This window comes from Pristiophorus japonicus, unplaced genomic scaffold, assembly GCF_044704955.1.
Source record: "Pristiophorus japonicus isolate sPriJap1 unplaced genomic scaffold, sPriJap1.hap1 HAP1_SCAFFOLD_1493, whole genome shotgun sequence".
In the NCBI taxonomy this organism is placed as follows: Eukaryota; Metazoa; Chordata; class Chondrichthyes; family Pristiophoridae; genus Pristiophorus; species Pristiophorus japonicus.
The window spans coordinates 1-22279 of record NW_027251169.1 but is presented as its reverse complement, the minus strand read 5'-3'; the positions used below and the strand labels follow the sequence as shown (position 1 = coordinate 22279).

General features: G+C 53.1%; 1 protein-coding gene across 1 annotated transcript in view; it reads left to right on the top strand.

Moving 5' to 3' along the window:
• The window catches only part of LOC139242840 (PAX-interacting protein 1-like), a gene marked incomplete at both ends in the record, with an annotated part of 53894 nt that extends 38795 nt beyond the window's left edge, over positions 1–15099 (top strand). Inside the window, 2 exons of the mRNA XM_070870524.1 lie at positions 2907–3557; positions 14574–15099. Of these exons, the coding sequence (XP_070726625.1) occupies positions 2907–3557; positions 14574–15099 (1177 nt within the window). The remainder of the gene's footprint in view (positions 1–2906; positions 3558–14573) is intronic.
• Positions 15100–22279: the final 7180 nt, after the last annotated feature.

Sequence of the window (22279 nt, the reverse complement as noted above, 5' to 3'; positions counted from 1 at the left end):
AAGTTGATGGGGTGTAAGTGTGAAAATGTGGGTTAAGGCCATAAAGGTAGACACTGGAGGTGGATAACATCATATTCAAGAGGGAACTGGATAGATTTTGATAAAGCAGTTGGGCAGAGAATATAATATAGGATTTCTGGAATTGTGGCTAGATGGACCACAATGACCTTATTTGATCCAGTATATTTGTATGTTCCTATGAATACAAGAAAGAAAGACTTGCATTTATATAGTGTCTTTCGCAACTTCAGGAGCCCCCAAAGTGTTTTACAGCCAATTTGAAGTTTTGTCATTGTTGTAATGTAAGACACCGTAATCAATTTGCGCACAGCAAGCTCCCAAAAACTGCAATATGATAATGACCTGATACTCTCTTTTTAAGTGGCGTTGATTAAGAGATAAATATTGGCCAGGACACCAGGGATAACTCCCCTGCTTTTCTTTGAAATAGTGCTACAGGATCTTTTACATCCATCTTTTGCAGAGGCAATTCCAAGGCACCACGGGTGGCTCAGCTACATGGGGGAGGGACGAAGAACAAAAGAGCCCTAGTGATAGGGGATTCTATAGTTAGGGGAACAGGCAGGCGTTTCTGCGGCCGTAGTCGTGACTCCCGAATGGTTTTGTGCCTCCCTGGTGCCAGGGTCGAGGATGTCACAGAACGGACGCAGGGCATCCTGCGGGGCGGGGAGGGGTGGAAGAGTAAACAGCGAGAGATCGTGGTCCACATCGGGATCAATGACATAGATAAAATGAGGGATGAGTCCTACAGGAAGAATTCAGGGAGCTAGGAAGAAAATTGAAGGGTAGGACCTCAACGATAGTAATTTCCGGGTTACTACCGGTGCCACGTGCTAATGAGTACAAGAATAGAAGGATAGAGAGGATGGCTGGAAAGCTGGTGTCGGAGGGAGGGCTTTAACTTCTTGAGGCATTGGAACTGTTTCTGGAGGAGATGGGACCTGCGCAAACCGGACGGGTTGCACCTCAACAGCGCAGGACCAATATCCTCGCAGGGAGTTTTGCTAGTGCTGTTGGGGAGAGTTTAAACTAGCTTGGCAGGGGGTTGGGAACCTGAGAACGAATTCAAAAGGGAAGGAAGTAAAGCAGAAATTAGATAGCAAGAATCTAGAAAGTGAATCTGTAAGACAGAGGAAACGGGGCTTAGTATGTAATAAGCAAGGAGGTCTTCCTGTGCTGAATGGTATATACTTTAATGCAAGGAGTATAGCGAATATGGCGGATGAGCTAAGAGCACAGGTAGACACTTGGGAGTATGACATTATAGACATTACAGAAACATGGCTGAAAGAGGAGCAGGTTTGGCAGATTAATATTCCTGGCTACAGGATTTTTAGACAAGATAGAGAGGGGGTTAAAAAGGGTAGGGGGTTGTGATACTGATTAAAGAAACTATTACAGCGGTGAGGAGGGATGATATGTTCGAGGGATCATCAAATGAGGCCATATGGGTCGAACTAAGGGAGGCGTTGCACAAGTCTTAGAGCGCTAGGCTGGCTGAGCAACTGAAAATACTGAGCTAAAGAGTTGGCCAATATTCCCAATACATTACTCACGCTACATAAATTGCACAGAAAAACAATCTCTCTTGCCTCAGGTCAAGATTACTTACCTCATTGCGGCCGCTACAGTTTGGAACAGGCTTCAACAGGTGTTCCCACTAGGGCCCGCTACATGACGTGAAGCAAATATCGAGCTGGTGTCACAACCAGGGGCATTGCACACCGGCTTGGCTCAACTGGGAGGTAATGCTCCGCGCTCACTTCAAAACCAGCACCAAATGTCCTGGCGGAGCGCTGGAGCTGGCCGACCCCCCCCCCCCGCCCCCCCCCCGCCCGTGCTGCTAACAGGGGCAGCAGAAGACCGAAAATCCAGCCCATAGTTTCTTTCTTAAATGGATCTGCTTGAAACTGTTTAATTGCCCAACTACATAAGTGTTAACCTAAGAATTTATCCAAACTTTAATGATTGCTACTTGTTGCACTTGTACAGAATGAGTGTGAAGCAACCTATTTAAACCTGATCAGTGAAGTTCAAAAACATTCTAAAATAACTTTTTTTAAAAAAGTGAACAAACTAGTGCGCTTTTCTCTGAGAAGGCCGAAAGGTGCGTTAGTTGAGGTCTTTAAAATTATGAAGTCTGATGAGGTAGACCTAAAGAAGATGTTTCCACTTGTAGGGAAATCGAGAACTCGGGTTCACTAATTAATAAATCCAATCAGGATTTCAGGATATGGAACTCACATGGAGTAGTTGAGGCGAATTGCATAGATGCATTTAAGGGCAAGCTAGATAAGTACATGAGGGAGAAAGGAATAGAAGGAATACGGTAGATGAAGTAATGTGGGAGGAGGTGTGTGTGGAGCATAAACACAGGTATAGACCAGTTGGGCTGAATGGCATGATTCTGTGCTGTAAATTCTGTGTAAATGTTTATTGTTTTATGTACCGCAGCAACATATTTTAGTTTCATTTTAATAAGTTTATAGTTTAATGGCATTGGTCATAAGGAATTTAACCAGTTCCCCTGATGGGTCTGCATCAGAAACATTAACCTGTCGTCTTATTGCAGATACTGACGTCATCCCATCATTTGCAGTGTCTCTCTATGTGCAATTATTGCAAATGTTGTTACAATAATGTCACACAGTATTTTTATTGAAATTTTAATCCTGCAGACTTGATCCACTTCAACAAAGTAGAAACCAAAAGATTTTTAATATTCCCCAGAAAAGTCCGTATTGGACTCAGCATCTCCAGATGTTAATATTGAGAAGGGAGACCCAAGAGTTAAAAAATCAAAGGAAGCACTGATAAGCGATTAAATTTTCTTCAAATCTCATTTCTTTTCTCATGGATTTTATCTTTCTGCTCTGCTCCGACAGGAAAAATATAATTGCGCTCTGAAGCGAACCGCCATTAAAATAGTGACGCCAGACTGGGTGGAGGACAGTGTCGCAGAAAAATCGCGAATAGATGAGTCCACGTATCATCCCCGCCTTATTATTCCAGAGGAGGAGGAGGAGGAGGAGGACGAGGAAGAGCTGGCTGAAAATGAAGACGAAGCCGAGCTGGACGACAGCATGGATGACAAGTGCTCGGCCAAGAGCAGTCCCGTGTCGTCGCGGGGGGGCTCGCCGCTGAGCGTGCCGGGGTTCTCGCCGAAGAGGGAGAGCAAGTCGGAGAAAACGACGGGCGAAATAATGTTCGACGACTCCTCGGACTCTTCCCCCGAGAAGCAAGAAAGGAACTTGAACTGGACTCCGGCGGAGATCCCGCCGACGGCCGCTGCGAAGCGCCGGCTCGCCCACGGGAAAGACTCTGCTCTGATCAACCTGTGCGCCAACGTCCCGCCCGTCCCCGGCGCCGTCTCCACTCCCGAGGTGAGGAGCAGCTTGCTGACCCCGGGGCAAGGGGCGCAGGGCCCCGAGAGGCCAGAGATGGTCGCTGCCTGGAGCCCTGCGGTCAGGACACTGCGGAACATAACCAATAATGCTGATATTCAGCAGATTTCCAGACCGTCAAATGTCGCACAAGTAAGTGATTCATTGCGTTTGCTTCAAATTGTGGGAGTTGCTAAAATGGAACAAAAGAGGTTAATCTGGAGCACTAATTCTTAAAGCCAGAATTGCAGGGCAGGTAGAAAGTGAAATAATAGACTGCTACAGCACAGAAGTGGGACAGTCCAACCCATCACGTCTCCTTTGAAGTTTCCCACCACACGAGCCATCGAGTCTAACCCCACTCTCCTCACCCCCCATAACCTTTGCTATTCCTCTTTTTTTCAAGTAATAACCTAAAAGAACTTGGTTCTGATGAAACTTCACCGACCTGATGCGTTAACCCTTTCTCTTGAGATTATGCAAGGTTATGATGCAGTAAATAGTGGTTGGTTATTTCCACTGGTTGGTGGGATAGTGCGAGAAGGAACACTCATTTAAGATAATACCAGAGAAAATTAAAGGGGAAGTTAGTAAAAAAAACTTAAGCAGAGGAGAGTGAGAATGCAGAATTTTCCAGAGACTTGGGGGAGGAGAGAGAGAGAGTGACTGACTGGGGGAGGAGAGAGAGAGAGAGAGAGAGAGAGAGAGTGACTGGGGGAGGAGAGAGAGAGAGAGAGTGACTGGGGAGGAGAGGAGAGAAAGAGTGACTGGGGAGGAGAGGAGAGAGAGAGTGACTGGAGAGGAGAGAGAGAGTGACTGGGGAGGAGAGGAGAGAGAGAGTGACAGGAGAGGAGAGAGTGACTGGGGAGGAGAGAGAGAGTGACTGGGGAGGAGAGGAGAGAAAGAGTGACTGGGGAGGAGAGGAGAGAGAGAGTGACTGGAGAGGAGAGAGAGAGTGACTGGGGAGGAGAGGAGAGAGAGAGTGACAGGAGAGGAGAGAGTGACTGGGGAGGAGAGGAGAGAGTGACTGGAGAGGAGAGAGAGAGTGACTGGGGAGGAGAGGAGAGAGTGACTGGGGAGGAGAGGGAGAGAGAGAGTGACTGGGGAGGAGAGGGCGAGAGAGTAACTGGGGAGGGGAGAGGGCGAGAGAGTGACTGGGGAGGGGAGAGGGCGAGAGAGTGACTGGGGAGGGGAGAGGGCGAGAGAGTGACTGGGGAGGGGAGAGGGCGAGAGAGTGACTGGGGAGGGGAGAGGGCGAGAGAGTGACTGGGGAGGGGAGAGGGCGAGAGAGTGACTGGGGAGGGGAGAGGGCGAGAGAGTGACTGGGGAGGGGAGAGGGCGAGAGAGTGACTGGGGAGGGGAGAGGGCGAGAGAGTGACTGGGGAGGGGAGAGGGCGAGAGAGTGACTGGGGAGGGGAGAGGGCGAGAGAGTGACTGGGGAGGGGAGAGGGCGAGAGAGTGACTGGGGAGGGGAGAGGGCGAGAGAGTGACTGGGGAGGGGAGAGGGCGAGAGAGTGACTGGGGAGGGGAGAGGGCGAGAGAGTGACTGGGGAGGGGAGAGGGCGAGAGAGTGACTGGGGAGGGGAGAGGGCGAGAGAGTGACTGGGGAGGGGAGAGGGCGAGAGAGTGACTGGGGAGGGGAGAGGGCGAGAGAGTGACTGGGGAGGGGAGAGGGCGAGAGAGTGACTGGGGAGGGGAGAGGGCGAGAGAGTGACTGGGGAGGGGAGAGGGCGAGAGAGTGACTGGGGAGGGGAGAGGGCGAGAGAGTGACTGGGGAGGGGAGAGGGCGAGAGAGTGACTGGGGAGGGGAGAGGGCGAGAGAGTGACTGGGGAGGGGAGAGGGCGAGAGAGTGACTGGGGAGGGGAGAGGGCGAGAGAGTGACTGGGGAGGGGAGAGGGCGAGAGAGTGACTGGGGAGGGGAGAGGGCGAGAGAGTGACTGGGGAGGGGAGAGGGCGAGAGAGTGACTGGGGAGGGGAGAGGGCGAGAGAGTGACTGGGGAGGGGAGAGGGCGAGAGAGTGACTGGGGAGGGGAGAGGGCGAGAGAGTGACTGGGGAGGGGAGAGGGCGAGAGAGTGACTGGGGAGGGGAGAGGGCGAGAGAGTGACTGGGGAGGGGAGAGGGCGAGAGAGTGACTGGGGAGGGGAGAGGGCGAGAGAGTGACTGGGGAGGGGAGAGGGCGAGAGAGTGACTGGGGAGGGGAGAGGGCGAGAGAGTGACTGGGGAGGGGAGAGGGCGAGAGAGTGACTGGGGAGGGGAGAGGGCGAGAGAGTGACTGGGGAGGGGAGAGGGCGAGAGAGTGACTGGGGAGGGGAGAGGGCGAGAGAGTGACTGGGGAGGGGAGAGGGCGAGAGAGTGACTGGGGAGGGGAGAGGGCGAGAGAGTGACTGGGGAGGGGAGAGGGCGAGAGAGTGACTGGGGAGGGGAGAGGGCGAGAGAGTGACTGGGGAGGGGAGAGGGCGAGAGAGTGACTGGGGAGGGGAGAGGGCGAGAGAGTGACTGGGGAGGGGAGAGGGCGAGAGAGTGACTGGGGAGGGGAGAGGGCGAGAGAGTGACTGGGGAGGGGAGAGGGCGAGAGAGTGACTGGGGAGGGGAGAGGGCGAGAGAGTGACTGGGGAGGGGAGAGGGCGAGAGAGTGACTGGGGAGGGGAGAGGGCGAGAGAGTGACTGGGGAGGGGAGAGGGCGAGAGAGTGACTGGGGAGGGGAGAGGGCGAGAGAGTGACTGGGGAGGGGAGAGGGCGAGAGAGTGACTGGGGAGGGGAGAGGGCGAGAGAGTGACTGGGGAGGGGAGAGGGCGAGAGAGTGACTGGGGAGGGGAGAGGGCGAGAGAGTGACTGGGGAGGGGAGAGGGCGAGAGAGTGACTGGGGAGGGGAGAGGGCGAGAGAGTGACTGGGGAGGGGAGAGGGCGAGAGAGTGACTGGGGAGGGGAGAGGGCGAGAGAGTGACTGGGGAGGGGAGAGGGCGAGAGAGTGACGGGGAGGGGAGAGGGCGAGAGAGGGAGTGGGGGAGGGGAGAGGCGAGTGAGGGAGGGGAGAGGGCGAGTGAGGGAGGGGAGAGGGCGAGTGAGGGAGGGGGAGGGCGGGGAGAGGGCGAGTGAGGGCGGGGAGAGGGCGAGTGAGGGCGGGGAGAGGGCGAGTGAGGGCGGGGAGAGGGCGAGTGAGGGCGGGGAGAGGGCGAGTGAGGGCGGGGAGAGGGCGAGTGAGGGCGGGGAGAGGGCGAGTGAGGGCGGGGAGAGGGCGAGTGAGGGCGGGGAGAGGGCGAGTGAGGGCGGGGAGAGGGCGAGTGAGGGCGGGGAGAGGGCGAGTGAGGGCGGGGAGAGGGCGAGTGAGGGCGGGGAGAGGGCGAGTGAGGGCGGGGAGAGGGCGAGTGAGGGCGGGGAGAGGGCGAGTGAGGGAGGGGAGAGGGCGAGTGAGGGAGGGGAGAGGGCGAGTGAGGGAGGGGAGAGGGCGAGTGAGGGAGGGGAGAGGGCGAGTGAGGGAGGGGAGAGGGCGAGTGAGGGAGGGGAGAGGGCGAGTGAGGGAGGGGAGAGGGCGAGTGAGGGAGGGGAGAGGGCGAGTGAGGGAGGGGAGAGGGCGAGTGAGGGAGGGGAGAGGGCGAGTGAGGGAGGGGAGAGGGCGAGTGAGGGAGGGGAGAGGGCGAGTGAGGGAGGGGAGAGGGCGAGTGAGGGAGGGGAGAGGGCGAGTGAGGGAGGGGAGAGGGCGAGTGAGGGAGGGGAGAGGGCGAGTGAGGGAGGGGAGAGGGCGAGTGAGGGAGGGGAGAGGGCGAGTGAGGGAGGGGAGAGGGCGAGTGAGGGAGGGGAGAGGGCGAGTGAGGGAGGGGAGAGGGCGAGTGAGGGAGGGGAGAGGGCGAGTGAGGGAGGGGAGAGGGCGAGTGAGGGAGGGGAGAGGGCGAGTGAGGGAGGGGAGAGGGCGAGTGAGGGAGGGGAGAGGGCGAGTGAGGGAGTGTGGGGGAGGGGAGAGAGAGAGAGAGTGATTGGGGGGTGGGGAAGAGAGAGAGGATGCAGAAGAGGGGATCGGAGGGGAGAGAGGGAACTCTGAAGATTGATCATGTTCTTCCAACCCACCCCCTTTACACCCGCACCGGTTTTCTCACAAAGCTCGGTGCATGTGTGTCGAGGGACATCGTTGGAGCGGATGAAATCCAGAATTCACGACACTGTTACTATTCACTTTATACCCAATAAACCTGTTAACAATCCGTGACCCCCACACAATCCCCCATCAATGGGCTGGGGGGAGGTGTGGTTCAGGTCAGGAACTTAGGCTGTGGAGGGGTGTGGGCATGAACATGTCCTGGCAGGTGGGGGCATGGACTTGGGCTGGTGGAGGGGTCAGGAACGGGCTGAGGGCGTCATGCTCTTGGGCTGGATGGTGGACCTCTACCCTGTTAGAATGTATCGAATTACACTTTGCAAAGTCACTGAGAACTTGGGCTGGCTGATTCTAATTAAATATGCCAGAGAAACTGCTGGGTGTGTCTTATCCTCCAAGGTGACTAATCAGCAATCAGGTCATGTGATCATGGAGAGCCAATCAGCATTTTGCTAGTGCCAATAAGCGCATCTGTGATTAGTGCTGGAAGGGTCCAGTGGAGACGAAATCTTCTGAAATTGTTCAGGAGGCTGCTGGGTGCTGTGATTGTGGGGGTGGAGGGGAAACGAGATTTCTCTGGAAGGAGTAGTTGAATGGGCTGATTGGCCTTTCATCTGTATTTATCCCTTTGTCATTGTCAGAGAGTGATTAACAGAAACATCGAAAATAGGTGCAGGAGTAGGCCATTCGGCCCTTTGAGCCTGCACCGCCATTCAATGAGTTCATGGCTGAACATGCAACTTCAGTACCCCATTCCTGCTTTCTCGCATACCTTTGATCCCCCTAGTAGTAAGGATTACATGTAACTCCTTTTTGAATATATTTAGTAAATTGGCCTCAACAAATTCCTGTGGCAAGAGAATTCCACAGGTTCACCACACTCTGGGTGAAGAAGTTTCTCCTCATCTCGGTCCTAAATGGCTTACCCCTTATCCTTAGACTGTGACCCCTGGTTCTGGACTTCCCCAACATTGGGAACATTCTTCCTGCATCTAACCTGTCTAAACCCATCAGAATTTTAAACGTTTCTATGAGATCCCCTCTCATTCTTCTGAACTCCAGTGAATACAAGCCCAATTGATCCAGTCTTTCTTGATATGTCAGCCCCGCCATCCCGGGAATCAGTCTGGTGAACCTTCGCTGCACTCCCTCAATAACAAGAATGTCCTTTCTCAAGTTAGGAGACCAAAACTGTACACAATACTCCAGGTGTGGCCTCACCAAGGCTCTGTACAACTGTAGTAACACCTCCCTGCCCCTGTACTCCAATCCCCTCGCTATGAAGGCCAACATGCCATTTGTTTTCTTAACCGCCTGCTGTACCTGCATGCCAACCTTCAATGACTGATGTACCATGACCCCCAGGTCTCGTTGCACCTCCCCTTTTCCTAATCTGTCACCATTCAGATAATAGTCTGTCTCTCTGTTTTTACCACCAAAGTGGATAACCTCACATTTATCCACATTATACTTCATCTGCCATGCATTTGCCCACTCACCTAATCTATCCAAGTCACTGCAGCCTCATAGCATCCTCCTCGCAGCTCACACTGCCACCCAACTTACTGTCATCCGCAAATTTGGAGATACTACATTTAATCCCCTTGTCTAAATCATTAATGTACAGTGTAAACAGCTGGGGCCCCAGCACAGAACCTTGCTAATCTGAATTACATGGTTTAAATGAACACTCTTTCTGATTGAAGTAAATAGGTCCTTAGGTAATAATAGGCTGGATCATGCTGGAAAAATAGCAGCATGTTAACGGCGCACAGCGTTATTAATGTGCAAATCATCCAGCAAGTTCAGGGGATTAAGAGATACGTCGGGAGTTGCGAATCTCCAGAACGTGCTAGTCGATTTATGCCGCCCTGCCATTTGCTTCGCACAAACAGCATCTCCGTTATTTTTAAGAACTTTCTGGATTTGCACATTAATTGCCCATTAAACTTACCACAGAAAGTTAAGTCTGGTAATTAATAGCGCAAGTACAGGTTGTACCTCTCCAGTCCGAGACTCTTTAGTCCGGAAACATCCCTGGAACGGCATCAGTCCCGGCGTGGGTGGCGTCCATTGAAAAACAAAATTGTGGCTCCATGTGTTAAATGTACGTGTGATGCATTTTGGATGACAAATCTTGACAGCCTTGCCCTGGCCAGCTGGAGGTTTTACACACTGGCTGGTGCTGTGGTTTAACACTTGCTCCTCGCTGCTAAGGCAGCCTCTCTTTGCCTGATTGGTGACGGGCACGCATGCTTTGAAGGCTGTAGTTGCAGCGCCCGGCTGAGCTGACATTTCCCCTTCCTCCAGTCTCGGGGGTTATTGTGTGTGTGTGTGTGTGTGTCTCGGTGCGAGGAGGCTGCCGCTTCCACCAGTCAGACTCGACTCGCAGCTTGCACACGGACTGGCACATGGAGTCGGATTGTGGGTAAGGGTCGGCGTCTCTTCTTGTCTTTATCCTCCACTCTCGTTTTTTAATGTGTATGTATGTGGTTTTGAGAGATGTTGGTGTTCAATGAGGTGGCCGGGCAAGGAAAGTGAAGGGAAGGGCAGGCGGCCGACTGAGGCGCTGAAGCGGGGCCTGAGGATTAAAAAAAACGGAGTGGTTCGGGACGACTAAATGCTGCGCAGTAAGCTTCTGCGCAACGCATGCGTAGAACGCGTCTGGGTCGTTGTCAGCAGTTGACCTCCCGTAGATCGGAAAATTCTCTGGTCTGGCACCGGTCAGATCCCAAAGGTGCTGGACCAGAGAGGTCCAACATGTACCTTTTCAACTGACTCGATGAGCAGAATTTTCTTACAAATAAATATTGGGAAGACTGAGCCGTTGTTTGCTCCCCGCCACAAACTCTGTTCCCTCTCCCTGGCCACTGTCTGAGGCGGAACCAGACTGTTCACAACCTTGGTGTCGTATTTGACCCTGAAATGAGCTTTTGACCACATATCCGCTCCATCACCAAGACTGCCTGCTTCACCTCTAACATCGCCCAACTCTGCCTCAGCTCATCTGTTGCTGAAACCCTCACCCATTCCTTTGTTACCTCTCGACTTGACTATTCCAATGCTTCCCTGGCCAGCCTCGCATCTTCCACCCTGCATAAACTTGAAGTGATCCAAAACTCTGCTGCCCGTGTACTAACTCTCACCAAGTCTCGTTCACCCATCACTCCTGTGCTCGCTAACCTACATTGGCTCCTGGTCCACCAACACCAAGATTATTGAAATTCCCTAAGCATTTGTGATTTTTGTTTTGGTGTTTATCCTCCACATCAAGGTCCTAATCCCATGTATCTATTTTATAACCCTTTACGCCACATTTCCTTGAATCATCTATCAAACCTATTCTTCAATGTTGCCGTCGTCCCTTTTTCAATCATTAACCCCAGTAATGCATTCCACAGCTTAACAACCTCTAGTTAGAAAAAGAAGTTGCTGCTGCTCTCTGTCCTAAATCCTCATATTTAGTCTTGTATATAATTACAACGGATATACGGCACAGAAACGGGCGATTCGGCCCAACCAGTCCATGCTGGCGTTTATGCTCCACTCGAACCTCCTCCAGTCTTTCCTCATCTAAAGCTCTCTGCATACCCCTCTATTCCCTTCTCCCTCATATGCATGTTTAGCCTCCCCTATACTATTCGCTTCAACCACTCCCTGTGGTAGTGAGTTCCACATTCTCACCACTCTCTGGGTAAAGAATTTTCTTCTGAACTCCGTTTGATTTCTTGGTGACTATCTTGTATTGGCCATGTCCTTTACTTCAATTACTGGAAACAGTCTGCTTCTATTAACTTTGTCCCATCCCTTCATAATTTTAAACATCACCCTATGATCTCCCCTGTTCTAATGAAACAGCCCCAATTTTGTACATCTTTCATTGTATTTGTATTTCCTCATAATCGGCATCATCCAAGTGAATCTGTACTGTACCTACTCTATTGCCTAAACATTTTTCATATAGTGTGGAACCCAAATTTTTTGTATTCTATACCTCTTGCCATGAAACCTTTTTTATGCGGTTATCCACTTGAGGTGCTGCTTTTAATATCTGATGAACCTAAACCCCCAAATCCCTATGCTCTTCCCACATCGCCCTGCTTTCCCCCATTCACTGTATAATTAGTACTACTATTTTGACACCCAATTGTAGCACCTCGCATTTACTAACATTGAATTCCATCTGCAACTTTTCTCATTCGCCATGTTAGCAATATCCTTTCACGGCTTCTTTGATCCTCAGAATTATTTACTACGCTTCCTATTTGAGTATCGTCTAGAGATTTGGCCACTGCTCCCTATATCCGAAGTGTTGCTTCTTCCAAAACATCAGAAACTTTGAAACCGGTTATTTAGATGGGTTGGATAGAGTTTTGAAATACATGAAGGGAGATGGTAATTCCCACGTTAAAAACTGAGTGGTTTTTTAAAAAAAAGCCAAAAAAATAAAAGGTGCCTTCCTGTCTTCCCCCCCTTCCTGTCTTCCCCCCCTTCCTGTCTTCCCCCCCCTTCCTGTCTCCCCCCCTTCCTGTCTCCCCCCCTTCCTGTCTCCCCCCCTTCCTGTCTCCCCCCCCTTCCTGTCTCCCCCCCCTTCCTGTCTTCCCCCCCTTCCTGTCTTCCCCCCCCTTCCTGTCTTCCCCCCCCTTCCTGTCTTCCCCCCCTTCCTGTCTTCCCCCCCTTCCTGTCTTCCCCCCCCCTTCCTGTCTTCCCCCCCCCCTTCCTGTCTTCCCCCCCCCTTCCTGTCTTCCCCCCCCCTTCCTGTCTTCCCCCCCCTTCCTGTCTTCCCCCCCCCCTTCCTGTCTTCCCCCCCCCTTCCTGTCTTCCCCCCCCTTCCTGTCTTCCCCCCCCCCTTCCTGTCTTCCCCCCCCTTCCTGTCTTCCCCCCCCCCTTCCTGTCTTCCCCCCCCCCTTCCTGTCTTCCCCCCCCCCTTCCTGTCTTCCCCCCCCCCTTCCTGTCTTCCCCCCCCCCTTCCTGTCTTCCCCCCCCCCTTCCTGTCTTCCCCCCCCCTTCCTGTCTTCCCCCCCCCTTCCTGTCTTCCCCCCCCTTCCTGTCTTCCCCCCCCTTCCTGTCTTCCCCCCCCTTCCTGTCTTCCCCCCCCCTTCCTGTCTTCCCCCCCCCTTCCTGTCTTCCCCCCCCCCTTCCTGTCTTCCCCCCCCCTTCCTGTCTTCCCCCCCCCTTCCTGTCTTCCCCCCCCCTTCCTGTCTTCCCCCCCCTTCCTGTCTTCCCCCCCCCTTCCTGTCTTCCCCCCCCTTCCTGTCTTCCCCCCCCCTTCCTGTCTTCCCCCCCTTCCTGTCTTCCCCCCCCCTTCCTGTCTTCCCCCCCTTCCTGTCTTCCCCCCCCTTCCTGTCTTCCCCCCCCCTTCCTGTCTTCCCCCCCCCTTCCTGTCTTCCCCCCCCCTTCCTGTCTTCCCCCCCCCTTCCTGTCTTCCCCCCCCTTCCTGTCTTCCCCCCCTTCCTGTCTTCCCCCCCTTCCTGTCTTCCCCCCCCTTCCTGTCTTCCCCCCCCCCTTCCTGTCTTCCCCCCCCCTTCCTGTCTTCCCCCCCCTTCCTGTCTTCCCCCCCTTCCTGTCTTCCCCCCCCTTCCTGTCTTCCCCCCCCTTCCTGTCTTCCCCCCCCTTCCTGTCTTCCCCCCCCTTCCTGTCTTCCCCCCCCTTCCTGTCTTCCCCCCCCTTCCTGTCTTCCCCCCCCCCTTCCTGTCTTCCCCCCCCCTTCCTGTCTCCCCCCCCTTCCTGTCTCCCCCCCCTTCCTGTCTCCCCCCCCTTCCTGTCTCCCCCCCCTTCCTGTCTCCCCCCCCTTCCTGTCTCCCCCCCCTTCCTGTCTCCCCCCCCTTCCTGTCTCCCCCCCTTCCTGTCTTCCCCCCCCCTTCCTGTCTCCCCCCCTTCCTGTCTCCCCCCCCTTCCTGTCTCCCCCCCCTTCCTGTCTCCCCCCCCTTCCTGTCTCCCCCCCTTCCTGTCTCCCCCCCCTTCCTGTCTCCCCCCCTTCCTGTCTCCCCCCCTTCCTGTCTCCCCCCCCTTCCTGTCTCCCCCCCCCTTCCTGTCTCCTCCCCCCCCCTTCCTGTCTCCTCCCCCCCCCTTCCTGTCTCCTCCCCCCCCCCCTTCCTGTCTCCTCCCCCCCCCTTCCTGTCTCCTCCCCCCCCCCTTCCTGTCTCCTCCCCCCCCCCTTCCTGTCTCCTCCCCCCCCCCCTTCCTGTCTCCTCCCCCCCCCCTTCCTGTCTCCTCCCCCCCCCCTTCCTGTCTCCTTCCCCCCCCCTTCCTGTCTCCTCCCCCCCCCCTTCCTGTCTCCTCCCCCCCCCCTTCCTGTCTCCTCCCCCCCCCCTTCCTGTCTCCTCCCCCCCTTCCTGTCTCCTCCCCCCCTTCCTTCAGCTCTTATTTACCACGCTCCCTGCACATGCACTCCAAGCCCATCTTAGTTTGATCGCATTCCCCATCCCCCCCCCCCCCCCATCGTTCCATCCTATTTCTAAACAATCTTCTAATGCTGTTTGTCTTTCCCAGTACTCTGTGCATCTTCTATCTCCTCTATAATACTTCATCCTGATACCCCTTTCCCTACCAAATTAGTTTAAACCCTCCCCCACAGCACTAGATAACCTCTCGGCCCTGTTGAGGTGCGACCCGTCCATGTTGCACCAATCCCTCCTAAAATAAATAGGCAGCAAATCAGCAGGGCTCCGTTAGCAGTATACGCACTCTTATTATATGGTGAATGTTGTTTTCTCCCTACATATTTAATAATACATCTACATGTGTTACTAAAATTTTATAACACGATGTAGTCACTGTCCAGACAAACCAATAGCCCCAGACTCAGGACTGTAAACATCTACCCTATTTTTTTCAATGTAGTTAATTAAAAAAAAATAATCTACCTGTGGTTGCATGCCACTTAGGTGGTTATCCCACAAGTCTCGGCCCTGGATCTGTTTCTTATGGCAACTCATGTTGTGGGATTTTGTTTAATTTCAAGTTTAAAAATGTGAAATTTTTAGACTAGGTTTCAGGCCCTTATTTTCTTTTTGGCGCCTTCATTTGGCGAGCACTGCACTTTGTTCCTCCAACTCTGTTTTTTGTTTGTTGCAGATCTTGCAGTCCCTTTCCGCCCCGACCAAAAATCTGGAAGCAGCCAATCAGAATCAGCAGGGACCAGAACTCCGGCATCCCAGCGCCGTTCTTTTCACGCAGGTTAAGCAGCTGACTCCCGAGGCGCAGCAGCTCTTGCAGCAGCAGTCGCAACAGCACCAGCTTCTGCAGCTCCAGCAGCAGCATCTAATGCAATTGCAGCTGCAGCAACAGCAGCAGCAACAGCAGCAGCATCACCCGCAACTTCACCAGCATCCATTCCAGCAGCAACAGCAGCAGCAGCAGCAACATACGTTTTCCCAGCAGCAACAGCAGCACCTCCAACAGCACCATCACTTGCAGCAACAGTTGCAGCAGCAACACCTGCAGCGGTTGCAACAGCAGCACCTCCAACAACAGCAACAACAGCAGCAGCATCACCTGCAGCAGCTGCAACAACAACAGCACCACCACCACCATCACCAACCGCAACATCAGCATCCAGTTCAGCAACTGCAAATCTTCGGACATGATCCAGCACTAGAAAGTAAGTGGTTGGAGACGAAACACTTAATTGAAACTTATTTATGTGGTGAATGTTGTTTTCTCCTGTCATATTTAATAATACATTTACATACGTTACTAAAATTTTACATGAAACACACGCAACCTGTCCATAGCGTTACATAGAAACATAGAAATTAGGTGCAGGAGCAGGCCATTCAGCTCTTCGAGCCTGCACCCCCATTCAATAAGATCATGGCTGATCATTCAACTTCAGTGCCCCTTTCCTGCTTTCTCTCCATACCCCTTGATCCCTTTGGCCGTAAGGGCCATATCTCACTCCCTTTTGAATATATCTAACAAACTGGCCTCAACAACTTTCTGTGGTAGAGAATTCCACAGGTTAACCACTCTCTGAGTGAAGAAATTTCTCCTCATCTCAGTCCTAAATGGCTTACCCCTTATCCTTGGACTGTGTGCCCTGGTTCTGGAACTCCCCAGCAACGGGAACATTCTTCCTGCCTCTAACCTGTCCAATCCCGTCAGAATTTTATATGTTTCTGAGATCCCCTCTTCTGGTTGCCACGATCTTTGGTCACGCTTTGCTCTCAACTTTTACCATCGCTATTTCAACATTTCCCATTCAGTTTTGCTATGTCATTTGTCACAGTGAAGTTGTAGGCTCGAGCCACTAGGTAGCAATGCTGGATGAGTTTCTGAAGTCTTCCACCTCCGTTACCATCTTGCATATTAAAAAATTAACTTGTATTCATTTACCTTCTGGGCACCACCACAAACAGGTAACTAGCAGTAAATGATTTTTCTAAATGGGAAGCTTCACCAGAAATGAGCCTAAAATATCTAAACGTGTCCTACTTGCTTATTCCTCCAATCCCAGCAGGTCCTGGAAGGTCTCTCAGCACATTGATTTTTAAATCCTCCATGGCTTTGTTCCGAATTGCCTCTCCCTGCCGTCTAAATTGCAGCTCTTTGAAGGTGTGTGCCTCATTAGTTCCCCCTCCACAGTCTACATTATACACCTCTCTGGAATTCTTTTCCTAAACCCATTTCAGTCTTATTACATCTCTCCTGACCTTTCAAAGCCTCTTCACAACTTGTTTCTTAAAACTTTCCTCCCCTAATGTTTCACTCAATTCCTCATCAGATATCTTCTCTCCATTTTTTTATCCACTGCTCTTGTCAAGTGCTTTGGAACACTTGGCTACATTAAAGGAATTGTGCAAGTGTATGTTTAATGTTCAGAACTCGCTTGACGGAATTTGTTTTGAAGATACCCTACATGGATAAAGTAAGTCACATATTTGGCACCAGAAAGTTGGTTGATTTATGTAGATTATTTAACAAGCAAGCATTTAATATATTTTTCAATAAAATATTGGTAGTTGACTGTGCACATGTACTTAGCCACCACTTAACTTAAGTAATGATTAAGTGATGATGCACTTGTTTATTTGTACTTTATTTTATTCTGTAGGCAATTTGATTATTTTATTGCCTTGTTCAACATTTGGAGCTGGGGTGATCGTGAATAAAATGACAGCATAAAGTTAATATTCTTTAATAGCTCCAGTCAGTGTATGTCATGACTTCTAAACATACTGAACATTACTTCTGGTTCCCTGGTTAATGGAGCAATCTTATTAAGCACTTAGTATAGCACCCCATGTGCAACTCAGTTAATTTTGAAAGGACATGTATTAATTTGCGAGGACGAAAGAACGAGAGAAAGATGCTTTCTGCTAAAGGTCTTCAAGGAGCAGGTCAGGTGGAAACTTATTTTGACATGGGGGGCAACTATAGATGCAAATTAAACGGCTCCAGTAAACTGCATCCATTCTTTTCCTGCCAAACTCGCGCCTCCTGTGTTCATCCTTTTTTTTGGGGGGAAAATTTAACCTTCATTATTGTTCAATATGATTTATGACGTGCAAGGGTGAAACTTTTATTTCCATTATTAGTTTATGGAGTGCTGCCAGGTATAATATTTGAAATGGATGCGCTTATTTGTACTGTGAAAATGGCCGCCATGCTCCACCCTTTGTTCTATGATTGGTCCCCTTGAAGGATAAGCCACACCCTGAAGTTTCACTGGAATGTGTAACTGGAACCGGCCACCCCAAGATCTCGCTCACTTTGCAAATTGTAACTCGATCCACTTATACTTCCTGAAGCGACAGAGGAGAGAGTTCCCCAGAAGACAGCAAGGGCCAGCCAAAGTGCCTTACCCCAGTCCAAGTGCACGCCTTCCCCCAGCCGAAGTGCCGCACCCCAGCACGAGTGCATCCCTCCCCCAGCCGAATGGCTTTACTCCATTCCAAGTGCATGTTTTCCCCAGCCACAATCCCTCCTTACACCAGCGCAAGTGCATGACCTAGCCTCTCTTCCGCCCGCCCCCTCCACCCCACCCCACCCCACCATAGATGAGGCATTGTGTACGGATTGTGAACAAGTTTATTGGGTATGAATACTTATGGATTTCATCCACTTCAACGGTGTGGACGGTCTGCACCTGGGCAGGACCGGAACCAATGTCCTAGGGGAAGTGTTTGCTAGTGCTGTTGGGGAGGAGTTGAACTAATATGGCAGGGGGATGGGAACCAATGCAGGGAGACAGAGGGAAACAAAATGGAGACAGAAGCAAAAGACAGAAAGGAGATGAGTAAAAGTGGAGGGCAGAGAAACCCAAGGCAAAAAACAAAAAGGGCCACTGTACAGCAAAATTCTAAAGGGTCAAAGTGTCATAAAAAGGCAAGCATGAAAGCTTGGTGCCTCAATGCGAGGAGTATTCGGAACCCAGGAGAGGGCTCTGAGCTGGTTAGTGTGGGTGAGAGCTCAGATGAACAGGACCCCAAGAAAGAATGCAAAAGGCAGGAGGCAACAGAGCAGAGCAGCACTGGGGTAAGTGTAAACCACAAGGTGATAGGAAGGGACAATATGTATGAATATAAAGGGGCTGCAGGAGGGGTCAAAACTAAAAATCATGGTTTAAAAACTAGTATTAAAACACTCTACCTAAATGCATGTAGCATTTGAAATAAAGTAAATGAGTTGACGGCACAAATCATTACAAATGGGTATGATTTGGTGGCCGTTACAGAAACGTGGTTGCAGGGTGGCCAAGACTGGGAATTAAACATACATGGGTATCTGACAATTCGGAAAGATAGACAAGAAGGGAAAGGAGGTGGGGTAGCTCTGTTAATAAAGGATGATATCAGGGCAGTTGTGAGAGATGATATTGGCTCTAATGAACAAAATGTTGAATCATTGTGGGTGGAGATTAAAGATAGTAAGAGGAAAAAGTCACTGGTGGGCGTAGTTTATAGGCCCCCAAATAATAACTTCACGGTGGGGCGGACAATAATCAAGGGAATAATGGAGGCATGTGAAAAAAGGAATGGCAGTAATCATGGGGGATTTTAACCTACATATCGATTGATCAAATCGCACGGGGTAGCCTTGAGGAGGAATTCATAGAATGCATGCGGGATTGTTTCTTAGAACAGTATGTTACAGAACCTACAAGGGAGCAAGCTATCTTCGATCTGGTCCTGTGTAACGAGACAGGAATAATCAATGATCTCCTAATAAAGGATCCTCTCGGAATGAGTGATCACAATATGGTTGAATTTATAATACAGATTGAGGGTGAGGAAGTAGTGTTTCAAACGAGCGTACTATGCTTAAACAAAGGGGACTACAGTGGGATGAGGGCAGAGTTGGCTAAAGTAGACTGGGAACACAGACTAAACGGTGGCACAATTGAGGAACAGTGGAGGACACATAAGGAGCTCTTTCATAGTGCTCAACAAAAATATATTCCAGTGAAAAAGAAGGGCGGTAAAAGAAGGGATAACCAGCCATGGATAACCAAAGAAATAAAGGAGAGTATCAAATTAAAAACCAATGAGTATAAGGTGGCCAAGGTTAGTGAGAAACTAGAAAGATTGGGAAAATTTTAAACAACAGCAAAGAATGACTAAGAAAGCAATAAAGAAAGGAAAGATAGATTACGAAGGTAAACTTGCGCAAAACATAAAAACAAATAGTAAAAGCTTTTACCGATATATAAAACGGAAAAGAGTGACTAAAATACATGTTGGTCCCTTAGAAGATGAGAAGGGGGAATTTAATAATTGGAAATGTGGAAATGGCTGAGACCTTAAACAATTATTTTGCTTCGGTCTTCACAGTGGAATACACAAAAACCATGCCAAAAATTGCTGGTCACGGGAATGTGGGAAGGGAAGGCCTTGAGATAATCACTATCACTAGGAGGGTAGTGCTCGACAGGCTAATGGGACTCAAGGTAGACAAGTCCCCTGGTCCTGATGAAATGCATCCCAGGGTATTAAAAGAGATGGCGGGAGTTATAGCAGATGCATTCGTTATAGTCTACCAAAATTCACAGATAAATAGATTTTTAACCAATAAGGGAATTGAGGGTTATGGGGAGCGGGCGGGTAAGTGGAGCTAAGTCCACGCCCAGATCAGCCATGATCTTGTTGGATGGCGGAGCAGGCTCGAGGGGCTAGATGGCCTACTCCTGTTTCTAATTCTTATGTTCTTTTGTCCCTTGTCGGGGGTTGGAAGAAGGTGATCCGTCTTTCCTGAGTTCCTTCTCTCCCCTCGGATCCCACCCCAATATCTCTCTCTCTGTCCCCCTAATCTCTCTTTCTCCCCCCCGCAATATCTCTCTTCCCTCCCCCCACCCCGAATCTCTTTCCCCCCCCCCGACAATCTCTCCCCCCTCCCCCAATCTGTCTCTCCCCCTCCCCCCCCAATCTGTCTCTCTCCCTCCCCCCCCCAAATCTGTCTCTCTCCCTCCCCCCCCCAATCTGTCTCTCCCCCTCCCCCCTCCCCCCCCAATCTGTCTCTCCCCCTCCCCCCTCCCCCCCCAATCTGTCTCTCCCCCCTCCCCCCAATCTGTCTCTCCCCCCTCCCCCCAATCTGTCTCTCCCCCCTCCCCCCAATCTGTCTCTCCCCCCTCCCCCCAATCTGTCTCTCCCCCCTCCCCCCAATCTGTCTCTCCCCCCTCCCCCCAATCTGTCTCTCCCCCCTCCCCCCAATCTGTCTCTCCCCCCTCCCCCCAATCTGTCTCTCCCCCCTCCCCCCAATCTGTCTCTCCCCCCTCCCCCCAATCTGTCTCTCCCCCCTCCCCCCAATCTGTCTCTCCCCCTCCCCCCAATCTGTCTCTCCCCCCTCCCCCCAATCTGTCTCTCCCCCCTCCCCCCAATCTGTCTCTCCCCCCTCCCCCCAATCTGTCTCTCCCCCCTCCCCCCAATCTGTCTCTCCCCCCTCCCCCCAATCTGCCTCTCCCCCTTCCCCCCAATCTGTCTCTCCCCCCTCCCCCCCCAATCTGTCTCTTCCCCCTCCCTCCCCAATCTGTCTCTCCCCCCTCCCCCCCCAATCTGTCCCTCCCCCCCCCCAATCTGTCTCTTCCCCCCTCCCCCCCCAATCTGTCTCTTCCCCCCCTCCCCCCCAATCTGTCTCTTCCCCCCCCTCCCCCCCAATCTGTCTCTTCCCCCTCCCCCCCCCCCAATCTGTCTCTCCCCCCTCCCCCCCCCAATCTGTCTCTCCCCCCTCCCCCCCAATCTGTCTCTCCCCCCTCCCCCCCCAATCTGTCTCTCCCCCCTCCCCCCCCAATCTGTCTCTCCCCCCTCCCCCCCCAATCTGTCTCTCCCCCCTCCCCCCCCAATCTGTCTCTCCCCCCTCCCCCCCCAATCTGTCTCTCCCCCCTCCCCCCCCAATCTGTCTCTCCCCCCTCCCCCCCCAATCTGTCTCTCCCCCCTCCCCCCCCAATCTGTCTCTCCCCCCTCCCCCCCCAATCTGTCTCTCCCCCCTCCCCCCCAATCTGTCTCTCCCCCCCCCCCCCCAATCTGTCTCTCCCCCCTCCCCCCCCAATCTGTCTCTCCCCCCTCCCCCCCAATCTGTCTCCCCCCCCTCCCCCCCCAATCTGTCTCTCCCCCCCTCCCCCCCCCAATCTGCCTCTCCCCCCTCCCCCCCAATCTGTCTCTCCCCCCTCCCCCCCAATCTGTCTCTCCCCCCTCCCCCCCCAATCTGTCTCTCCCCCCTCCCCCCAATCGGTCTCTTCCCCCCCCAATCTGTCTCTTTCCCCCCCCCCTAATCTGTCTCTCCCCCTCCCCCCCCTAATCTGTCTCTCCGCCTCCCCCCCCCCCCAATCTGTCTCTCCGCCTCCCCCCCCCAATCTGTCTCTCCACCTCCCCGCTCTCCCCCAATCTCTCTCCCCCCTCTCCCCCAATCTCTCTCCCCCCTCTCCCCCAATCTCTCTCCCCCCTCCCCAATCTCTCTCCCCCAATCTCTCTTCCCCCCCCCCCCCAATCTCTCTTCACCCCCCCCCCCACAGTCTCGCTCACTCTCATTCCCCCCCCCCCAGTCTAGCTCATTCTCTTCCCCCCCCCCAGTCTCGCTCACTCTCATTTCCCCCCCAGTCTCGCTCACTCTCGTCTCCCCCCCCCCCCCCAGTCTCGCTCACTCTCTTCTCCCCCCCCCCCCCAGTCTCGCTCACACTCTTCCCCCCCCCCCAGTCTCGCTCACACTCTTCTCCCCCCCCCCCCCAGTCTCGCTCACTCTCTTTCTCCCCCCCCCCAGTATCGCTCACTCTCTTCCCCCCCCAGTCTCGCTCACTCTCTTCCCCCCCCCCCCCCCAGTCTCGCTCTCTCTCTCCCCCCTCTCCCCCAATCTCTCTCCCCTCTCTCCCCCAATCTCTCTCCCCCCTCCCCCCCCACCAATCTCTCTCCCCCCCCCTCCCCCCCAATCCCTCTCCCCCAATCTCTCTTCCCCCCTCCCCCCCAATCTCTATCCCGCTCCCCCCAATCTCTCCCCCCCCCTCCCCCCAATCTCTCTCCCCCCCCAAATCTCTCTCCCCCCCTCACCCCCAATCTCTCTTTCCCCCCCCCTCCCCCCCCAATCTCTCTTTCCCCCCCCCCCTCCCCCCCAATCTCTCTCCCCCCTCCCACCCAATCTCTCTCCCCCCTCCCACCCAATCTCTCTCCCCCCTCCCCCCCAATCTCTCTCCCCCCCTCCCCCCCAATCTCTCTCCCCCCCTCCCCCCCCAATCTCTCTCCCCCCTCCCCCCCCAATCTCTCTCCCCCCTCCCCCCCAATCTCTCTCCCCCCTCCCCCCCAATCTCTCTCCCCCCTCCCCCCCAATCTCTCCCCCCTCCCCCCCAATCTCTCTCC